This window comes from Miniopterus natalensis, chromosome 5 (assembly GCF_054644295.1).
Source record: "Miniopterus natalensis isolate mMinNat1 chromosome 5, mMinNat1.hap1, whole genome shotgun sequence".
In the NCBI taxonomy this organism is placed as follows: Eukaryota; Metazoa; Chordata; class Mammalia; order Chiroptera; family Miniopteridae; genus Miniopterus; species Miniopterus natalensis.
In genome coordinates this window covers 4887331-4906769 of record NC_142085.1, presented here as the reverse complement: position 1 = coordinate 4906769, position 19439 = coordinate 4887331, and the positions used below count along the sequence as shown (strand labels likewise).

The 19439-nt window shown below is 59.6% G+C and overlaps 1 protein-coding gene across 6 annotated transcripts; it reads right to left on the bottom strand.

Annotated features, from left to right (window-relative positions):
* Positions 1 to 2239: 2239 nt before the first annotated feature.
* Positions 2240 to 19370, bottom strand: DDR1 (discoidin domain receptor tyrosine kinase 1). 6 transcript variants are annotated; one of them, XM_016214798.2, is made up of 18 exons: positions 19289 to 19370; positions 13920 to 14046; positions 13728 to 13830; positions 13292 to 13520; positions 11477 to 11624; positions 11137 to 11245; positions 10301 to 10487; positions 9963 to 10209; positions 9370 to 9462; positions 9106 to 9257; positions 8187 to 8352; positions 7072 to 7182; positions 5760 to 6004; positions 5456 to 5583; positions 5018 to 5236; positions 4363 to 4597; positions 3755 to 3904; positions 2240 to 3661 (listed from the first exon to the last, which is right to left on the bottom strand). In XM_016214798.2, exons 2-18 carry the CDS (start codon positions 14002 to 14004, stop codon positions 3521 to 3523), a joined length of 2748 nt encoding a protein of 915 aa, XP_016070284.1. In that variant the 5' UTR covers positions 14005 to 14046; positions 19289 to 19370; the 3' UTR covers positions 2240 to 3520. The 6 variants fall into 6 exon arrangements, with proteins under 6 accessions (XP_016070284.1, XP_016070286.1, XP_016070283.1 ...); XM_016214800.2 differs by lacking the exon at positions 19289 to 19370 and adding an exon at positions 18075 to 18130; XM_016214797.2 differs by lacking the exon at positions 19289 to 19370 and adding an exon at positions 17810 to 17936.
* Between the last annotated feature and the right edge of the window lie 69 nt (positions 19371 to 19439).

The following is a 19439-nucleotide window of genomic DNA, read 5'->3' as shown; positions in this document are numbered from 1 at the left end:
AAGGAAGAGCTGGGCAGATGAGGCCGCACGGAAGTAAAGCTCTGAGGCTACAGAGTCGCCAGCCACCTGTAGCTATTTCCATTCCAATTGAGACAACACTTAAAATTCAGACTGGGGCCATTTGAAGTGTTCAGTAGTAGCTGCCTATTGGACGGTGCAGGTGTAGCCCATCTCCTCCTCGCAGAGTTCTCTTGGAGATGCCTGCTGGAAGGGATGCAATGGATGAGCCCCGGTGTTTGTGGCAGGAACTGAGCAGGCTTTGTTCCTGGAACCCCCCAGGAAGAAAATCAGCCTGGCTCCTAGGACCTGATTTGTAGAAAGCTCCCTGACTCTGCGCTTTCCCTATCCTGTGCTCGGAACTCCTGTGATGTAGAGTTCGCAGCCTCCCCTCAGACGGCGTTCTGGAGAAAGAGCAGAGATCCTGGAGCCCACAGGCTGCTTAGCAGCACCGCCCTCCACAGCTGTGCTTCACCTGGCTTCACCTGGCAGTTTTCTTCTCTGTGAAATGTCAATAGTTTTAGCTATTTCATATGTTGGGAGTATTAAATAAGATGTAATATATAAGAAGTGTGGTACCTGGCACACAGTAGGTAAATATTTTCTTTAAATTAAAAAAAGCCACACATGTAAAAGTGCACCTGTAGTAAGTGCTGCAAAGAAGAGAGTCCTGTTGCTCTGAGCATCAAGAGGGAATTTGACCTGGTCGGGCAAGTCAGGGGCCAATGCTAAGGGACAAGCAGGTGTTACCAAGGCAGACAGCAGGGAACTGTGTTCCAGATAGGGGAACAGCATACTACAAAGGCCATGTGGCAGGAGGGACTAAGGCCTGCCCATGGGTGGAACTGAAAGGCCAGTGGTACCTGAAGGAGAGGATGGGGAAGGATCCAACCCGGAGGTGGGGGGCCAGAGTTGGCCAAGATTTTGTTCTTATTCTAAAGTCAATGGGAAGCCATTACTGGGTTTCAAACAAAGGAACAGATTTATATGTTTTCAAGACCAGTCCAGCTGCAAGTCTGAAAACGAGAGAGGAGCAGGGACAGATCCTGAGAGACACTGTCATAGTCCAGGCAAGAGGGAGGCAGTGTGTGCCATGGGGCGACAGAGAGAAATGATGAATTTAAGGAAAATTTGGGAAGCAATATCAACAGAGCTTCATGATTGACTGGATTTGGGAGGGAGAGTAGGTGACCCCCAGGTTTCTGGCTTGTGCAGCTGAGTGGATGCTGCTGCCATTCAGTCAGGAAACAATGGGGAAGGAGCAGGTTTGAACACGCTGAGACTGAAATGCACATGAACCTGTGGTTACCGTCTGGAGCAGTGATTTTCAACAGGGTGCCACAAGAATTTTTAAAACATGCATACCTGACTAGTCAGGGACGCTGATCTCTTTTCCCTTAGACCGTCAAATAAAAACGTGACAACAGCCAACACAACCACAGCCATCCAGTGTGAATGAATCAAATTTATACCTCCTTTTTGAGAATTTTAGTAATTAGTTTATGTGCCATGAGATGAAAAAGTTGGAAATCACTGGTCTAGAGCATCTGAGTTCTGAGCTCATAGACTGGGAGGTCTCCGCTCACTGCATGCCATCTGCCCCTTGCCATTCTGGGTTCTGGCTTCTCAGCCCTTGACCTGCCATTACCCACTTTAAATTGTGGCTCACAGTGCTCTGACCTGCAGGTTTCAGCAGGACTCCTAGATCTGTGTCCTGGACCCCAAGGGCCAATGAATTCACCTAAAATTAGATTCTCTCTACTGTTATCCTCTTTATCTAGTTGGCTCATTTTGTGAATATCAACCGTGACCCCTGGGTCTTCATTTCACAAGAACGACCATCAAGGTGGACCTGCCTTTTCTAATACTTGCAACTGATTTTTTTTCCTTTCCAACTAGATTTGAACTCTTTGTTAAAGAGTTCTCCTGGTGGTTCATCCTTCCAAGGCTGAAATAATTTAGGCTCTTGTTTCTGGCTCTCGGTGAGACACCCAATGGGTGATCTGCATGCTTATCAGCCTAATCCAAGTATCCTCCACCTGGGACTTCCAGACCCTTTGGTGGGGGCAGGGGGGAGGCCCTAGAATATGGGCAAGGAAAAAAGGACACTTCTATTTTTATTAACCTATAACTGAAATTTAGCATTTCCTCCAAGTATGAGTATGAGCAAAACCCCCAGGAGCACTAGCAGTTCGTGCTACTGTCACAAAGAGACACCACGGCTACTTTCATATCCCTCTAGTCACAGAAATCTCACGTACGTTTATTGTTATACTTTTTGAAAATATCAGTACCTACTACACTGCTCCTAGGTGTTATTAAATATATTTAAAAGGACCTTAATATAGCATAATTTTTAACATTTTGATAAACCATAATCACATAAATATATATACACGCACATATGTATGTGTATATATCTCTTTAAATGGGTTTTAAAACATAATTCTGAGGAGAAATCAGTAGACCTCTCCGACTGCCAGAAGAGTCCATGGGTCAAACAAGCTTAAGACCCAGGCCTCCTGCAGAGCTCTTGTTGGAGCTGACGAGGTTCATAAATTCATGTGGGACCTGAGGTCCCCCTCCAGCAAGGGCCTGGCTTATGGACACACAGCACACTGTGCTGGGCAAAGTACGCAGTAGGGAGTGGAAGAGGGAAACAGGGAGGGGGAAGAGAAAGAAGGAAGGGGGGAGCAGGAGGCAGATTTTACTAAAACCCCAAGAAACCTACTCATAGCTGTGGAAAACTCAACCTTTATTATTACCTGCCTAATGCAGGGGATTAAAATTACATTGAGCTCGATCCATATATTAGTGTAAAATCTGTGTCTCTTCTGCCAAAAATGTACAAACCCCAAGTGATTATAGAAAAACCAATGTGGCAGCTACGGTAGAGATGCCCAAACCCAGGCCACGGGCATTTTTTCCTTTCCCCTAATCCCAATCTTTATTCCACAGAAACATCAGGCTTAGAGAAGTTCTAGCTCCAACACGGCAGGGGAAGGTGGGCGTGATAGGGGTCGGGGCGGGGTCACCCCCAGGTCCAGTGTTTCAGAGGACAGGGTTGGGGGAGAAAAGCCAAGCTGAGGACAATTCCAGAAGGAGGACAATTCCTTTTCCATCCTCACTTCCCAAATTCTCAGCCAGTGGGGTCCAGTGTGTGACGGAAAGAGAGAGGCTGGGTGGCCACAACCTTCCCTCTGAGAACCAGTGTTGTCCAGGAGGCCCAGGTGCTCCAGGGGGCCAAGTCCAGTGTCTGCCCTGTTTGTCCCATGCTCCCCCAAGGTATGGCCAGAAGAGGTCCGAGAGGATCCCATCCACAGGGCCAGCTGGGTGGGTGGCAGGGGCTTCTAGGAGAGGAGCAGGGAGCGCGTCAGCGCCCTGGCAGGCTCGGCCCACCTGGGGTCACACTGCCTCTTTGAGGTGAAGGGCAGAGGGAGTGGAGGTGCCATTAGCTCCTCTGGTTTGGTGCCACTGGCTTCCCCCGAGCCTCCCCGAGGGAGGGCCGGCTGGGTGTCGTGATTCACACTGTGTTAAGTGCATCTTCTGCCAGGAACCGATGCAGCTGGGAGAAAGGTGGTCGCTGCTCCGGCTCCCGACTCCAGCACCGAAGCATCAGCTCATACAGGCCCAGGGGGCAGGCAGGGGGCCGGGACAGGTACACCTACATTGCGGCAGCAGTGAGGATGATCAACTCCCAAGGTGACAGGCTCTGCCCTCCCAGCCCCGCCCTGTCCTCCCCTCCGCCTGCTCTAACCTGCCGGCCCTGGTCCCGGAAGAACTCCCCTGCGTTCTCAATGACTTGTTCATCCGTCAGCTGCCCGAAGGGCTGGGCCCGGCAGAGCATCAGCACCTCCCACAGGGTCACCCCAAAGGCCCACACGTCACTCGCCGTAGTGAACTTCCCCTGGTGCGTGGACAAGGCAAAAGGGAGAGAAAGGCATCAGGCAGCACAGGGCTCCTCCATTCCCCACAGGGGCCTCTCCCAGAAGCCTGCCCCCTCCGTGGGCTCTGCCTTGCTTCTCGGGCTCTTGTCCTCTCCCTCCGCTCTTCCATTTTCTACCCTCCTGCCCCCCCCACTCTGGTCCCTACTAGCTCCCAACTCATCCCCTCTGTCTCTAGCCCCCCCGTCACTTGGTCTCTCTTGCTCTTTGCCACCCTGACTCCATCTCTCAGACCCACTCTTGTCTCCTGGGGCCTTCCCCATCACACCATACCTCCCTGCTTTCTCCAGTCCCTGAGCCACAGGGAACCTTATAGGGCACTGGTTCAAATCCTCACTTCATAGATGAGGAAACTAAATGAGACACAGCTTCAAGTGGCAGCCAGAGTTCCCTGCCCTGCCCGCCTCTCTTGGCGTCTCACCATGAGGATGCACTCCCACGCCATCCAGCGGATGGGCAGCACCGCCCGGCCCTGCACGCGGTAATAGTCCCCAGCGTAGAGGTTCCGGCTCATGCCGAAGTCGGCAATTTTGATGGTGAAATTTTCCCCGACCAGGCAGTTCCTTGTGGCCAGGTCCCGATGCACAAAGTTGAGCGTGGCCAAATAGCGCATGCCCGAGGCAATCTGGGTCGCCACATGCAACAGCATCGAGTAGCTGAGTAAGGGAGTCACGAACAGAGGGTCACTGGGCAGCCCCAGCTCATTCCCCCTCACGGGTTCCCAGGAGAGAAAGGGCAGCCACTGTGACAACATGGAAGTACGGGGTGGGGTGGGTGGGCTGGGGTGGGTGTGGGTAAGTGCCTGCTCAACCTTTCTTTGGCTCATCCGAACCCAGAGAGCTACCACTGTTATTATGCCCCTGATCTGGACTCGGGCAGTGAGGGTGACAGAGGCACAAGGAAATCCCCGACAGGACAAGTCCCATCAGCCCCCTCGCTGTAGCCATGCTGGGCCTTTCTGCCTCTCATGTTCCTCCCCCCAGGCCCCTCCTAGAGCCAATACCTGCCCCTGCCCCACACTCCCCCTGCCTCTAGGCTGCAGCTCTCAGAGAAGGCCAGCCTGAGCAACAGCTGACCTGATAGTGGGCCCCTGGGCGGCTGCCCCATCCTCGGGGGGCCCCTCAGCCGCCTTGTCCTCCAGCTGGTGAGCACTGAGGAACTGGTTAAGGTCACCGTTCTCCATGTAATCGGTAATCATGCAGAGAGGGTCGTCTTGCACGCACACGCCCAGCAGCCGGATGATGTTTGGGTCCTTTAGCCTTGACATGATCTTCACCTCCTTCAGGAAATCGTTCCTGGAGAGGCAGGGAGAAGGTAGCAAGGGCACGCAGGGCTGACCCGACCTTGCCCCTGCTCACATGGATCAGCACGCCCACCCTGCTGCTCACACTGACTCGCAGGAACATGAGGGCCTCCCCCAGATGTCCCTCTGTTGTCTACCATGTTTCTCTCTAGGATGCTTCCCACTCTTCATGGCCTCCCCTCCATTCCCAGATGCCAATCCTGGTTCTCACCTGGCATTCTTGGTGGCATCTGGCCGTAGGATCTTGACAGCTACCAGCAAGGGGTGTCCCTTGCGCACATTAAGAGGGAAATCAAGACTGACCAGATCTTGAGGGCTCTCTACCTCACACAGGTGCACCTGGAGAAACAAGATCATCTGTTAGATGGTCTAAAGGGTCACCAGGCAGTTCCTTTGGTCAACAAGGTCAACTAGGACAACACAGTCACAGAAAACAGGTTCCTGCTCACGGGGACATGTGGGCATGGTGTCAAATCCCCAGTCAGACATTAATGATGGCTGGCAGGGACCCTTACCTCCCCAAACTGGCCCTCGCCAAGCTTCTCCTTGAAACGGAGCCGTGACCGAGGGAAATCCACTCTGGGGGGCCCATCCCCGGCCACCCCTGGGGGCAGCGCGGGCACGGCATAGGTGTTGCCCCCGGTAACGCCCTGCAGAGTGACAATGTCAGCCTCGGCATAATGGGGGACGCTGTTCTGGGGAGGTGGGGGCAGAAGCGGGGCACCTGGCTTCTCAGGCTCCATATAGTCCCCACTGCAGGCTGGAAGAGTAAAGGAAAGAAGACAGGTGGAGGCATCAGGAGCAGCCCCTGAGAGCCACGGTTCTCCACACCCCAGCTTTTCACAGGCTCCCAGTTGGGTGGGAGACTGGGTCTACCCTCCATCAACCTCCTCAAACCAGAGAGGACGCTAGCGTGGGTGAGAGTTAGCCGCTCTGGAGTTTTCAAGGCACTGGGGATGGTCATGAGGTCTTATTCTCTAGGCATCCCAGCCTAACCCAAGAGACCATGAGACGTCTCATCGGGAAGAGATCCTCTACCCACCATAAGGAGGACGGTGCCAGCCAATCGGTCACCTCCACTTTCTGAACCTTTGCCCCACTCACTGGCAGCCCCTCCCTCTCGCTTAACTGTTCCCCGCTTCCTCCCCTCCCAACCACTTTCAGCCTTGGCTCCTCCCTGCCCTGCTGCCCCCTGCCCTCACACCCAACCCTCCCTGACCCAACACACCAAGCTCAAAGACAAGCAGAGACGGGGGCACACAGAGAGGGGAGGGCAACGATTCCTCACGGCCCGCACGACAAGAGGCTACAGACAGAGGAGAGGAGGCAGAGCTGCCCCTCAGCCCTGGAGAAGGGGCAACAATGAGAAGGCAACACCGAGGAGAGGAGCAGACAGAAAGGGCGGGGGCGTGAGCCTTCACCTCGGGGACTGCAGAGAGAGGACACATGGGGGGACAGGGCAAGCACCCAGGGTGAGAAGCCCTCCTCCTCGAAGCTCTAGAGAGAGGGGAGAACAAAGGAGTTACAGGAGAACCTGGGCCAGCACCGCAACCTCCTCTGGCTCTGGAGAGCGGGAGAGATGAGGTGGGAGAGGAGGAGGGGCAGAGCTGAGGACCAGGGTGCTTTCTACTCCTCAGCTCAAGGGGAGGCCTTAAAGAGGAGCGAGCAGCGGCAGAGGAGAGCTAAGGGCACAGGGGAGTCCTCCGTGGGAACTCGGGGAGCAGAAGAGGCCACAGTGAGGAGAGGAGGCAGTGCAAGGTGTGAGGACTTTCCCTGTCCCAATAGAGGTTCGGGGAGCCTGGTGGAGCCCAGGGCAGAGGGGCTTACCCTGGGTGTTGGTGGGTTTGGCCCAGGCGGGTGTGGGGGGGCCCGGGCCTCGAGGGGGACGGGCGTAAGTGGCCAGAAGGAGGCGGTAGGCTGGATTGGAGAGCAGCAACGCTGTCGGGAGAAGGAGGGGGGGAGAACACGGGGAAGGGATGAGACTCAAGGCTAGACAGACAGGGAGACCAGGAACAGGGCAAGACCAGGGCTGATGGGAACAAATATACTAAGAGAGACAGGATATAACAAGGATGTGGAGAGTGCTGGGGAGCTGGATAAATAATGGATGGATGGATGGATGGATGGATGGATGGATGGATGGATGGATGGATGGACAAACAGATGATGGCTGGCTGGCTGGATGGATGGACAAACAGATGATGGATGGATGGTTGGATGGACGGATGGATGACGGATGGATGGATGGACAAACATGATGGATGGATGGATGGATGGATGGATGGATGGATGGATGGATGGATGGATGATGGATGAACAAATAGATGATGGATGGATGGGTAATGGATGAATGGCTGATTGATGGATGGATAAATAAAAACTGTATGGATGGATGGATAGGTGAGGGGTAAATGGTTGGATAGATGATGGATTGATAGATGACGGATGGATGGATGAAGGATGGATGACTATAGGATGGATGGATGGATGGATGGATGGATGGATGGATGGATGGATGGAATAATAGATACATGATGAATGGATGAATGACGTATGAATATAGATTGGTAGGTGGAGGATGGATGGATGGACAGAATAACAGATACATGATGAATGGATGGATGAAAGGAATGTGGTGAGTCTAGGAGAAAGGAGAGGGGCCAGGAAGACACAATGAAAGGGCACAACAGAAAAGACAGAGAGGTGTGTATGGGACAGAGACAGGATAAGACCACTGGGGACGATGAGTAACACATGGGAAATTCCTGAGTGAGATTATAAGGTAGGGACATGGAATGATATATTTGGTAGTGACCAGGGGCACAGAAATAAAAAAATGAGTTGAAACTGGGGGTGACAAAAAAAGAAAGGAATAGGAAAGGAACATAGTAAGAAAACAGGCAGAGAGGATGGAGGTAGAACCAGAATAAGCCAGGTCTTACCTGAGCCGTTGGGGACACTGGGGGCAGAATGGGCTGGGTTCCCGCGAGGCCGGGGCTCCTGGTAAGGGGGTGGCTCTCGAGGACCTGGGCGGTTGTTGATGAGGATGGTGTCCCCAGGGACAGAGAGATGAACTGTCAGCTCCTCTTCTAGGACCCGACGCTCGGCCTTGTCACAGGGAAGGCAAGAAGTGAGCGGTGCTGCAGCCAAGCAGCACATCCAGCTCTGTCCAGTGCTGCCCCCACACTCCCTCCTCCCGTCCTCAGAGCAGTCCTGGAGTGGTATCTACAGCGAACTCCACGTCACAGGTGAAGAAACAGGCTCAAGAGCACCTGAGTCCCAGGATGGGATCCCACCCTGGTCTGACCAGTCCATAATTATCAACTTTAACATGTTCACACCCCGGACTCTCGCTGGAAGACATGGGTTTGAGGTATGCCAGACTTCTTCCAGCTGTTCCTCCAACTCCACCTTTTCCCACTGGCTTCTACCCCAAGAGGTGACCAGCATGGACTGCAACAGGCAAGAGCTGGCTTGGCCAGAGAGAAGCCCAGCAGGAGTTTGGAGAGCCCATGGAAAACACTGGAAAGCGCGATTAGGCTGGTTATTCTCCCAGCCCCTCCGAGGAGTGGACTCAGGCTACTGCATCCCTGAACCAGAGTCCACTGCCCCCTCAAGGCTTGCCCCCCAGGTTCTGGTAAGTGTGGCCTCCTCTCACCAAGCAGCCCAGGACGGTGACACCCTGTGGTGACTGGCCCTGCGGACCCCACTACCCCTCTTAATTTCCATGTACCCCACCCTCACTTTTGTAAGTGGTCTCTACTGAGCCTCCCCTAACTATTCTAACTAGACTGTGCTCGATCCCTGCTGGACCGACTGATGCGGACACAGGTGGCCTCAGGCGCAGAGCCCCGCGCCCACCTTGCTGAGGAGCCGGCGCCAGTGCAGCCGCCAGAGCATGAGGGCGATGATCAGCAGCAGCAGCAGGATGATGGCCACCAGGCAGCCAATGAGGATGGCAGTCGGGCTCCCCTCCGCCTTGGCCACGGGCTGCTGGCCCCTGGGCTCCAGCTCTGGCAGGAGCAGGGGGGTCAGAATGGCAGAAGGCTTCTCACCCGAGTCGGGGGGCCCAGGGAGGAGCGGTGCGCAGGGCCCACACCCACAGGAGGCCCCAGGGCTGCTCACCCAAGCTGAAGTTGGTGGGAGGTGGGCCAGGTGGCCACCAAGGGGCTGGTGGGAAGGTGCCCCCCAGAGCCAGAGAAGAGTCATTCATAACATCTGGGGAGAAGACAAGACAGGGAGGCAGGTAGGGAGGGGGCCTGCAGGAGAACTAGTAAAGACTGAGGGGAGGGAACAGGGCTAACACTCAACACCCATCCCAACCAATCAGAACGGGTGGTGGGACCAGTTCCAGGGGTCTGGAGGCCCTGGCTGTGGTGGACATTAGCCTCTTAGTTGCTGGACTGTGGGGAGGTGCAGGGCTCCCAGGGGAAGCCCAGGGCAGGGATCACAGTATCAGGAGGCTTAGGAAGAGGCCATTTCCCAACCAGCAGAGAGTGTTTCAGTATTTTCACAGCCAGCGTCATCCTGGCTCAACATCAGTTATGATGGCTCATAAAGAAAAGACAGAGGTGGGGAAGAGGTGGGGAGAGTTCCAATCATTTGGGGGACCCCCTGTTTGGGAAGTCTCGTGGGTGGTGGGTAGATATGGTGCCTGCTTGGGGCAGCGAGGGCCTGGCAGTCCCAGAGGTTGGGGATTGGCAGGCATCAGGGCTTACCAGAGATGAAGGAGATCTCACTGAAGAGTAACCAAGGCCCAGCAAAGAGGAAGCGGCACTGCAGGAAGCGAGCCAGGCGGCCGCCAAGGGGCACCGACACAGCCCGGGCTCTGGGGTCCCCCAGGCTGCCCCCCAGGGCATGCCGCACAGGCTCCCCCTCCCAGGCCATGGCTGGGCCCCGCTTGAAGCGACACTCCACCCCGCCAGGAAGGCGGGCTCCCAGGGTGTGCATGTTGTTACAGTGAACCTAGGGGGAAGGAAAGGACATAGGGCCAAGGCCAGGAGCACAGGGAAGCACCCTGGTCTCAGCGCCCTCCCTGGGAGCTGGGTGCACTCACCTGCATGACCTGGAAGGCCCTGAGCCTGTCAAACTCAAACTCCATCTCCAGGTAGCCACTGGAGAAGCTGTGGTTGCTCCATCCCACGTAGTCGTAGCCTGGCCAGACCCGCAACTCCTGGCTCTTCCGGAAGTCATCCAGCCCCAGCACACCATCTGCCAGCTGGCCCAGGCCTCCATACTGCAGCCTGGGGAGGGCCGGGGCAGGTTGGGAGAGAAGAAAGTGCTGCCTACCCAGGGCTCAGCAACCCCGCCTGGCCTACCCAGCCCCTCGTCCCAGCCTCACGCAGCTCTCCCCTCCCTGGGGACTAGGACGGGAGTCCCATGCTGCACAAAGCACCCTATGATGTGTGTTTTTTGTGACAGTTTCCAACAGATGTGTGTTAGCAAAGGGATGCCTTTTTCTAATTCACACAGTGTCACAAGAGCTACTGGTCGCCTTGCTGCCCTTCAATCCTGGTCCTGCCCCTTGAGGCCCCACCTAACCCATCCCCTCCCCATTCATCTATCTCATCTGTCTCACTATGCAGACTACTTACCACCCCTACACACATGCACCCCCACACACGTGTTGCACGCACACACACACACACACATGTACACATGCACACGCACCCACATGCACACCCACCCACACACGTGCACGCGCGCACGCACACCCACCCACATGCACACCCACACACGCACATGTGCACGCACACGTACACACACACCCACATGCACACCCACACACGCACATGTGCATGCACACGTACGCACACTCACCCACATGCACACCCACACACGCTTTATCCTCCCTCCCTCCTCAGGCCCGTCCTGCAGGGCCAGCTTCTTCACCCGCCAACGGTGTGTGTGGTGTGTCCATCGTAGGTAGAGTCATTGAGGTGCACGGCCTCGGCCAAGTACATCGTCTGCCCCACAGGGGCTGTGTAAGACAGGAGTCCATCTAGGGGAGGGCGGGAGGTGAGGGCTGGGAGCTTATGAGGGCTTAGCCTCTGGCCCCACCTTCCACAGGCCACTGGCACAGAGCAGGCCACTTTGGCCAGTCCCTCCTCACTCAGAGTGACAGCTTCCCCACAGGAGAGACGACCCTGGGTGCCCCTCTCCCCAGGACCCCACCGCCAGTCCCCAGGATAGGAAACGAGTTCTCAGGGGGATGAACCCCTAAACAACTCACCCTTCCAGAGGCAGCCATAGAGCTCCACCCGCAGACAGACGCTCATGACCCGGTCAGCCCGGGGGTAGAAGCGGACCAGTCGGGCCACCATGGGGGGCCCAAGGTCCTTCAGCACCACTCCCCCAGGGTCCTCATTACCCAAGATCACCTGTGGGCCAGGAAACAAGGCAGATGGGTGGGAAAGGCAGGTTTAACACCTGGGTTGCCAGCTGCTCCCTACCCCAGCCCCTGCCACACAGAGACCCGTGAAGGTGGCGCTGTACACTCCGCTGGCTGCGGGGCTGCAGCAGTCCTGACACGTCCGTCAGCCCAGTTGCAGTCCTCCCTCCCTTGGCTCCATGTATCTGTCTCAAAGCCACTCGGCCTGCTGTGCCAGATTTCACCCATCCTCACAGTCCTGCACTCCTGCTCCAGCTCCCTAGCCCCTGTTCACTCCGCAGGTGCTGGCCCAGTGCCCAGCATGGGCCAGCCTTCTTGTCCTCGCTGGTGAGCACCAGTCCCTCCCCTGTAGAACTGAGCCCCATGTGAGAAACAAGAGGTGGGAGTGGGGCTGGAGCAGTGGGAGGTGGGGTGGTCAGAAAAGGATCTCTGAGGAGGTGATGTCTGGGGAAGAACTGGATGGAGTGAGGAGGGCCTGCAGACATGGAGGGCGGGGAGGAGCTTTCCAGGCACAAAGAACAGCAAGTGAAAATGTGCTAAAGCTGTGGGAGGGGCCCTAACTTGTTCAAGAACTACTAGAAAACTGGGGAGCCAGGAGAGGCAAGGACAGGAGTAACAGTATGGCAAGGGCCAGGCGGGCCCAGCTTCTGCACTTGCTCTCGGGAGGGGCCTCACTTTGTTCTGGCCAAGTGGGAGCCAGCTGACATCTGCAGCTGCCATGTCCCCTGATGTGCATCTTCTTTTTTATCTCTTTTTGATTTTGAGAGAATGTTTATTAAAGCTGGGGACAGTGAAACACGGAAGGCCTAGGGTAGAAGAAGCAACAGGAGAGGGACTAGGTGGGGAAATGAGCCCAGACTGGGCTGCCCTAGCTCTCTGGAAAGTCAGAGAAAAGGGGCCTTGGGGACAGGGTCTGGGGGTTAGCCTGGGATGAGCTGCCGCTGCCCACTGCTCCCTGGTTGCAGGACTCGTGGGTCCCTTAGAGTTGAGGAGATGCACGCCTGTGGGGGACTGACATGCATTGTCTGAAGTACACTAGCTGTTGCCTCTGGGGCAAGATCGAACTTCAGGCAGGAAGGGCAGAAGCAGGGAGAACAGTTAGGAGACGACATCAAGCCTTCACCTAAGCTGGGATGGGGATGGGGATGGGGATGGGGGTGGGGGTGGGGATGGGGATGGGGGTGGGGGTGGGGATGGGGATGGGGGTGGGGGTGGGGATGGGGATGGGGTGGAAACGATGTGTTCCGCCTAAGGCAGGTGGCAGTTGGGGTGGTGGAAAGTGGTCAGAGGCAGAAAACAGACTGGCCTCACTGATGTGTTGGAAGCAGGAGGTAGGAGAACAAGGAGTCGGGGATATCCTCTTGGCCTGAACAACTGGGCACATGGTGGCACCATTTCCTGAGCTAGAGAATGCTGGGGGGCAGGAGACAGGCTTGGGGTGGGCATGGGACTCAAGTTCAGCTTGGGAAGTTGATGGTAAATTTGAGAGACCCATTAGACATCCAGGTGGAACAGCGCTAGATGGAGCTCAGGTGGAGAGGTTTGGGCTGGAGAGGGTGTGAAATGGAGGATGGTCAGTGGATAGGTGGCATTTAAAGTGTAGCTGGAGGAGAGAGGAGAGCAACCCCTCCTGGCTGCTGCCCCTGCCAGCCTCACCTCCTGACCCCAGCGGTCCCTCCAGTCCATCCAGCGGTGGCCGTCCCGGGAGTAACGCAGCCGGTAGCTGGGGGAGAACTCCTTGCCCAGGCCTCCAGCATGCCGCCCCTGGGTGCCCACCAGAGCCACCAGGTGCAGCCGCCGAAGATCCACCTGCAGATACTCCTCCTCCTTGGGAAAGACCGGCCCTGCGGGGCACCATGCCCCGTCCCCATCGCTGCTCTCCAGCCTGGGAGGGGGCAGGAGGTCACAGGGAACATCTGGCCCTGGGTCTGCCTCTGGCTCTTGTATTTAAAGTCCCCCAGGACTGGGGGGGGGAGGGGTCATTGCCACTGGCCCTCTCAGAAGCCTCTTGGCTTGGGCAGAGGGTTTGGAAGGGCAAGTAGAGACCCCAGGAGTTAACCTCCAGGGCAGCCCCACCCAGTGTGCCAGGTACCTGCTGTGGCGAGCAGCCGTAGAGTCTGACCAGGAGCTAGAGGCAGAAATGTCCCCATCTGGGATGGTCCGGTCCTGCATGCCCAGGGCATAGCGGCACTTGGCTGGGTGAATACAGGAAGACAAGGGTCACAGCCTCCGATTCTGTCTCCCAAGCCTCATCCCTCAGGGACCCAAGAGCCAGTCTCCTCACCAGGGTCGAAATGTCCCTTCATGTCAGCATCTCCAGTTGCCACCGAGAACAGCAGCAGTAGAGGTGAGAGGGCCCCTGGCCCCATAGCTCCTGATCCCTTGGGCCTAAGGGGGTGGGGGCAGCATCTCTGCAGGGGACAAAACGGGTGGGGGGGTAAGTTAAAGGGCAATCAGGGAGACTGGGCCACAGCCAACAACAGACAGAGAGAATGGGCTGCTCTGGGGGTGACAGAGCAAGGTGTTTGACAGCATCAGTTATATTTTTAGAATGCTTCCCATGTGCTAGACACTGGGTGAAACTCTGGTCCCCTCCCCACCTAGGAGCCCAGAATTCTAAGACAAGTGGGGGACCCCAGCACCTTCCAATCTCATGGTCCTCTGTGGCCTGCTAGGCCCAATGTGACCCTAGAACAGTCACCTCAACAACACCTGGGAGCTTGGGAGAAATGCAGGACCTCAGGCCTCACCCTAGGCCTGCATTTTAACACAGTCCCCCGTGATCTGTGCCATGAAAGTTTGAGAACCCTGTTCTTCCCCACTGGGGTCCAGGCAGCCCGGCCCACCTAAAACCATTCCAATAGTCCCTCTTAATGAATCCCGGCACTACCCTCTCCAGCCCAGCGCAGGAACAGCTGTCCTGACCTGTCCTATTCACAGGTCTGCATGAGCTCCCCAGGCCCTGGAATCCTGAAGGACCCCTAGGACCACCCTTCATACCCCAGCTCTTCCTGCTCTGCCTTCCCTCCTGAGCCCAGACCACCTGTGCCCCCAGTTCCCACTTTCTGAAGGGGAAGGACCCAAGACTGAGGAAAAGGCTAAGCTGCCTGGGAGATGAGAACAGGTCTAAGAGAGGGCCCAGTCGCCCCAGGAGGTAGGAGGAGTGGGGGACACTCCCCCATCCCTTTGTCCTCCAGCTGCTCCCACAATGCTCTAGGCAGGAATGTAAGAGGCAGCTGAGACCCCACAGCTCTGAAACAGCAGCTGAGGGGCTGACTGAGTTGCGGGGGGCACCCTGGTATCCAATCAGAGCTAGAACCAGAGGCATCATGCCTAGTCCCTTGGGGGTTCAGGAGCCACCCCCAGGGGCCTGGAATTCCTGGGTGCCGCTCGCCACCCCCACCACTGGGGGAACAGCGGGGCCCTTGTTCCCTGAGTAACCTTCCTGCCAATCCCAGATGAGTCATCAGAGCCAGACGGGCAAGAGGAGCCAGGCAGAGACACAGAGACGGGCAGAGGATGGGAGGCAGGGGGCAGGGGAGGCAGGGCGAGAAGCACAAAGAAAGAGGTAAGAGAGCTGGCTGGGGAGCGGAGCACTGAGCCCAGCGGAGAAATGCAGGCGCCGCCTGGGGCACTTCTCCGACACCCCCATCCCCCATTCTCTCCACCCTCTTGGACACAGGGAGGACGGGCCCACAAGACCTACCCCAACCCCACCCTCCTGCCCATTACAACCAATTACAAACTGGGGGCTGGGCCTGGAGGCAGGAAGCAGGTGGCAGGTGGTTCACCCTCCTCTCCCCACCCCCACCCTCACGATACCCACGCAGCTCTGTGGACACAGGCACACTCTCACACCCAGACACACGTGGGCAGACCCATGGCCTACAGAGCCTGCTGTAAACACGGCGCGCACACACCTCCGGCTCGCAGGCGGCCTGCCAGGCTCAGTGAGGGACACTCACATGCGACAGCCGCAGAAACTCGCTCCACACTGGCTCCCGGCCAGGCAATCAGGCTCTCACACAGACTCCATCCACACCTCAGCCCTCAGCAAGTCCAAGCCCATCACTTAGTGAAGAGCCATCTTCGGGCACCTGTGAGCAAGGAGTGCCCAGACCGGGCCCCAGGCCACGGGCGCGCTCCCGCCGTCAGAGGGCAGTGTGAGACACTCGGGCCCAGGGGCAGGATCCCGAGAGAACTGGGGCCCACGGGCCCACCGCCCAGCACACGGACCAGGCCAGGGAGAGGTCAAGGCGGGGACTCGGACCGCTGGCGGCGGTAAGGGAGAGCCTGCCCCTGCTGTCACCCGAATCACTGCCACTCACTTCTGCACTCACGCGCCCTCGGCAGCACCGAGTCTGGGCGCCCGGGGCGCGGGCTGGGGAGGGCAGGGTGCGCCAGCCAGGCTGGGGTGGAGGTGCAGCCAGCAGGGGGCCTGTGGGGTGAAGGCTTGGGGGCGGGGGCGGGACACTGCCCATGGTGCTCACTCTCTCAAGGCAGGACCAACTGACCATCCAGCGTGGGTGGGCGGCTGCCACAGGCCGCTTAGGGTGCCAGCGCCTCTGCTGGGCTGTGGCCAGACCGCCCGGCTGGGAGCTGGCTGGGCGGAGGCCCCGGGGCCGCCAGGTGGGAGAGGGCGCGACCACTTCTCGCGGGCCGAGGAGAAGAGGCAGTGGGGCCACCCGGGGGCACCTGCCTCGGCTCCTGAGTAAGGGGTCCTCGCTCGGCGCGGGAACGCGTCCCCGGGTCGCAGGCTGGCGGCCGCGGGGCGCGCGGGGGGCGGGGCGCGGGCCTCCAGGGGCTGCAGGGGGCGCCCCCGCACGTCGCCGCGCGGCCCCGCCCTCGCCGCGGGTCCGCGCCGCCGCCCTACCTCTCATCGCTCTTCCCGCGGCCCGGCGGCGGCCGGAGTGGGGCCTCGGTGGCGCCGGCGGGGCTCGGGTGTCGGCGGCGGCTCCGGGAGCAGCTGTCGGGGGCCTGTTCCGGGGAGAGGAGCCAGGGCGCGCGGCTCGGGCCAGGCGCCGCCTCCCGCGCCGGCCCCGCCTCCCCAGCCCGCGCCGCCCGCTCTCCCGCAAACCCCCTGCGGTCCCCACGGACCCCGCCCACCTCGGCTGGGCGTCCCGGGCGCCCTTCACCCTCCCCACCCCCAGGTTCCCCACCCGAGAGAACCCGGGAGCTGAGGCCCCGGCGGCGACTCTAGCCCCGCTTAGGGCCTCCACACATCCAGGCCCCTCCCTACTCCCCCTTTTCTGGGCTCAGTTCCCGAAGAGGGAGGTGACGGCGGGGGGGGGGGCGGGGGCAGCAGCCCCAGGGCAAGGGGAAGGAGCAGGTTCCCACAGGCCCAGGCCCCAGCCCAGCAGCAGGAGTTTGGTTGGCAGAAACAAGCAGGGCTCACCTGTCCAACCAGCACCCCCCCAGACCCACTCTTCACGCCACCTTCTGGGACTCCCGCACTCTGCACCCCAACCTCCACTGCCCCAGAGCCTGGCGCCAGCCCCTCTCTCCCGGCCGTTCTAGTTCCCCCGCGACTCTGGGGTCCAGACTCCAGGCCCTAGACTCCCCCTCAGGGCAGGGTCCGACCACTGGCAAGCACAGGCCTGGAGGAGGGGCGTGGTAGGAAGGAGGAAGACAGAGGCAGAGAGAAATCAGACCCAGGGAACCTTGGCAAACAAACCCAGGGACAGCGCGCTGCGGGCGAGGTGGGCAGGGAGGTGCTCCACACCCCCACGTGCCACCCCACACAGTGTCACAGCGCCACCATAAGGTCCCTGCCTTGCAGATGCCCACCCCATGTACCTCACAGCAGACAGACACTCACCTATGAGCCGTCCCAGACACCAGCCCAAGAAGAAGCACGAAGTTCCAACCCCACAAGTACACAAAAGCACTACCAGGAAGAGGCTGGCCCTCGGGAGAGCCAAGGCACAGCTGGGCAGGCCCTGCAGCCCAGGTGGACACACACCCAAGAGCGCCTCACCTGCTACGCCACTCGCCAACCGACAGCCAGGGTCACTCAGAGAACCGTCTCTCCCCATCATCCCCTCCAACCAAGCCCAGACTGCCCCAGAGCACCTACCCCTCCGGAGACAGTCGCTGGGGAATCTGGGCCCGGAGAGGCTGGCCCGAGGGTGGAGTCAGGCCCAGGATGGGGCCAGGGTGTCCCAAGAACCTCACCTGGGCGCTCAGCCTCTCCTTCCAGGGCGGTGCTGGGGAAGGCCGGCTCGAGGCCAGGCTGAGAGGTGCCCCTCCGCCGCCTCAGGAGAGGAGCAGCAGCCCTGACGCTCTAGTGGGACATCCCACACCCCAGGCCCATGCCGCCCCGGGCCAGGCGGCATGACGGTGCCAGACACGGGTCCGCTCGGAAGAGTAGAGTTAACCACAAAATTCTGAAACCCTTACCCCCGTCCCCCAGGAGAAATTCCTAACCGGTGATGCCCACCTCGGCCCAGCCCAGGGCTGGAGGAGTGGCAGGGAAGCAGGGCTGGGGCCCAGCGGAGTCAAGTGACAGCGGAAAGGGGGCTGGAGCCAGCTGGAATGCGGGGCTCGGAGCCGAGATTCCCAGGGGCCAGCGAGGGAAATCCCAGCCACCCGGGGCCCCAGAGCGGAGCCCAGGCGGAGCATCTGCCAACCTGTGCAGAGCCCACCCCAGGCCTCGGCGTCACTCCCAGCGCCGCGGCCCCGGCCCTCCGGAGCCCGCCCCCGCCACGCCCCCCGCCCCGCTCCGCTCCCCTTCAGCCCGCGGCCTCCAGCGGCGGGGGAGGAGGGTCACGGCTGGGGTGCGAGGGGGAGCGCGGAGGAGAGCGCAGCTTCAGAGCTGCGGAGCACCGGGCGGGGGGCGACGGGGAGGGGCCCCCGCATTAGCTGCAGACCCTTCCTGGGAGGTGCGGCTGCCTGCGGGGCGAGCAGGCTGGGTCGGCAGCGGGGGAGAGTGAGGGCGGCTGGGGGCGGGGGAGGGGTAGACGAGGCCCCGGTGAGAGTCGGGCCCCGCGCGGCCGGGAGGCCCGGGAGGGGGAGGGGAGGGGCTGTGGCGGGGGAGGGAGGAAGATGCCACCGGGCTCGGCGGCGCGTAGCCCGGAGCGGGAGGAAAGAGGGCTGGGGATGGAGCTCCGCCCGGGGAAGGTACTGGGCCAAGGAGGAGGGGAGCTGGGGTCCGAGAGAGGAAAGGGGTGGGGGCAGACGGCAGGGCACGCGCGGGAGAGGTGGGGAGAAGAGTGCGGGCGCAGCGAGTGAACTGTGGAAGCGGGAGCGCGGGCCCGCAGGGGCAGGAGACCAAGACAAAGAGAAGGAAGGGCGGGAGGGAGACCGAAAGATGGGACAGGAGGAGGGAGCCCGGGGCGCAGGGACTGGAACGCAGGCACAGGGAGAGATGAGCAGGGTAAAAGGCTAAGAAAGGACTGGCGACTGTGGGCAGACCAGGGTAGAGGCGGCGAAAGAGGGCGTGGAACCTGCTCTGGACTCAGGACCCAGGCCGCAGCCCTCCCCGGGGGCACCCAGCCCTCAGCCCGCGGTCGGAAACCAGCCGCGGTCCTCCCCCCTCCCGCCCGCGCCCGGCTCCCCGCCGCCGCACCTGCGGCCTGGGCGCCCGGTCCCTCCCTCGGGGGGGGCAGCTCGGCTCCCACTGCGGCTCCTAGTCCCGCTCCGGCCTCCTCTCACCTCCAGCTCAGTGCCGGGCCCCAGTGCCCCAGCCCCAGGCCTTCGGGGTTCCAGGTCTGCAGCTGCCAACGCTGCCTGGCTTTGTGCGCCCCGCGGGGCGGAGCAGCTGCCGGGCCAGCTGCCGCGGCTTCAGCGTGACCATGGCAACCCC

Coding starts and splice junctions, on each gene's coding strand:
- DDR1 (XM_016214798.2), bottom strand. CDS start 14,004: ATGGGGCCAGGGGCCCTCTCACCTCTACTGCTGCTGTTCTCGGTGGCA. Junction 8,353..9,105: donor GGCGCCGGCTCCTCAGCAAG/GTGGGCGCGGGG, acceptor CCCTGTGACAAG/GCCGAGCGTCGGGTCCTAGA. Junction 3,905..4,362: donor CGTGGGAGTGCATCCTCATG/GTGAGACGCCAA, acceptor TCCACGCACCAG/GGGAAGTTCACTACGGCGAG.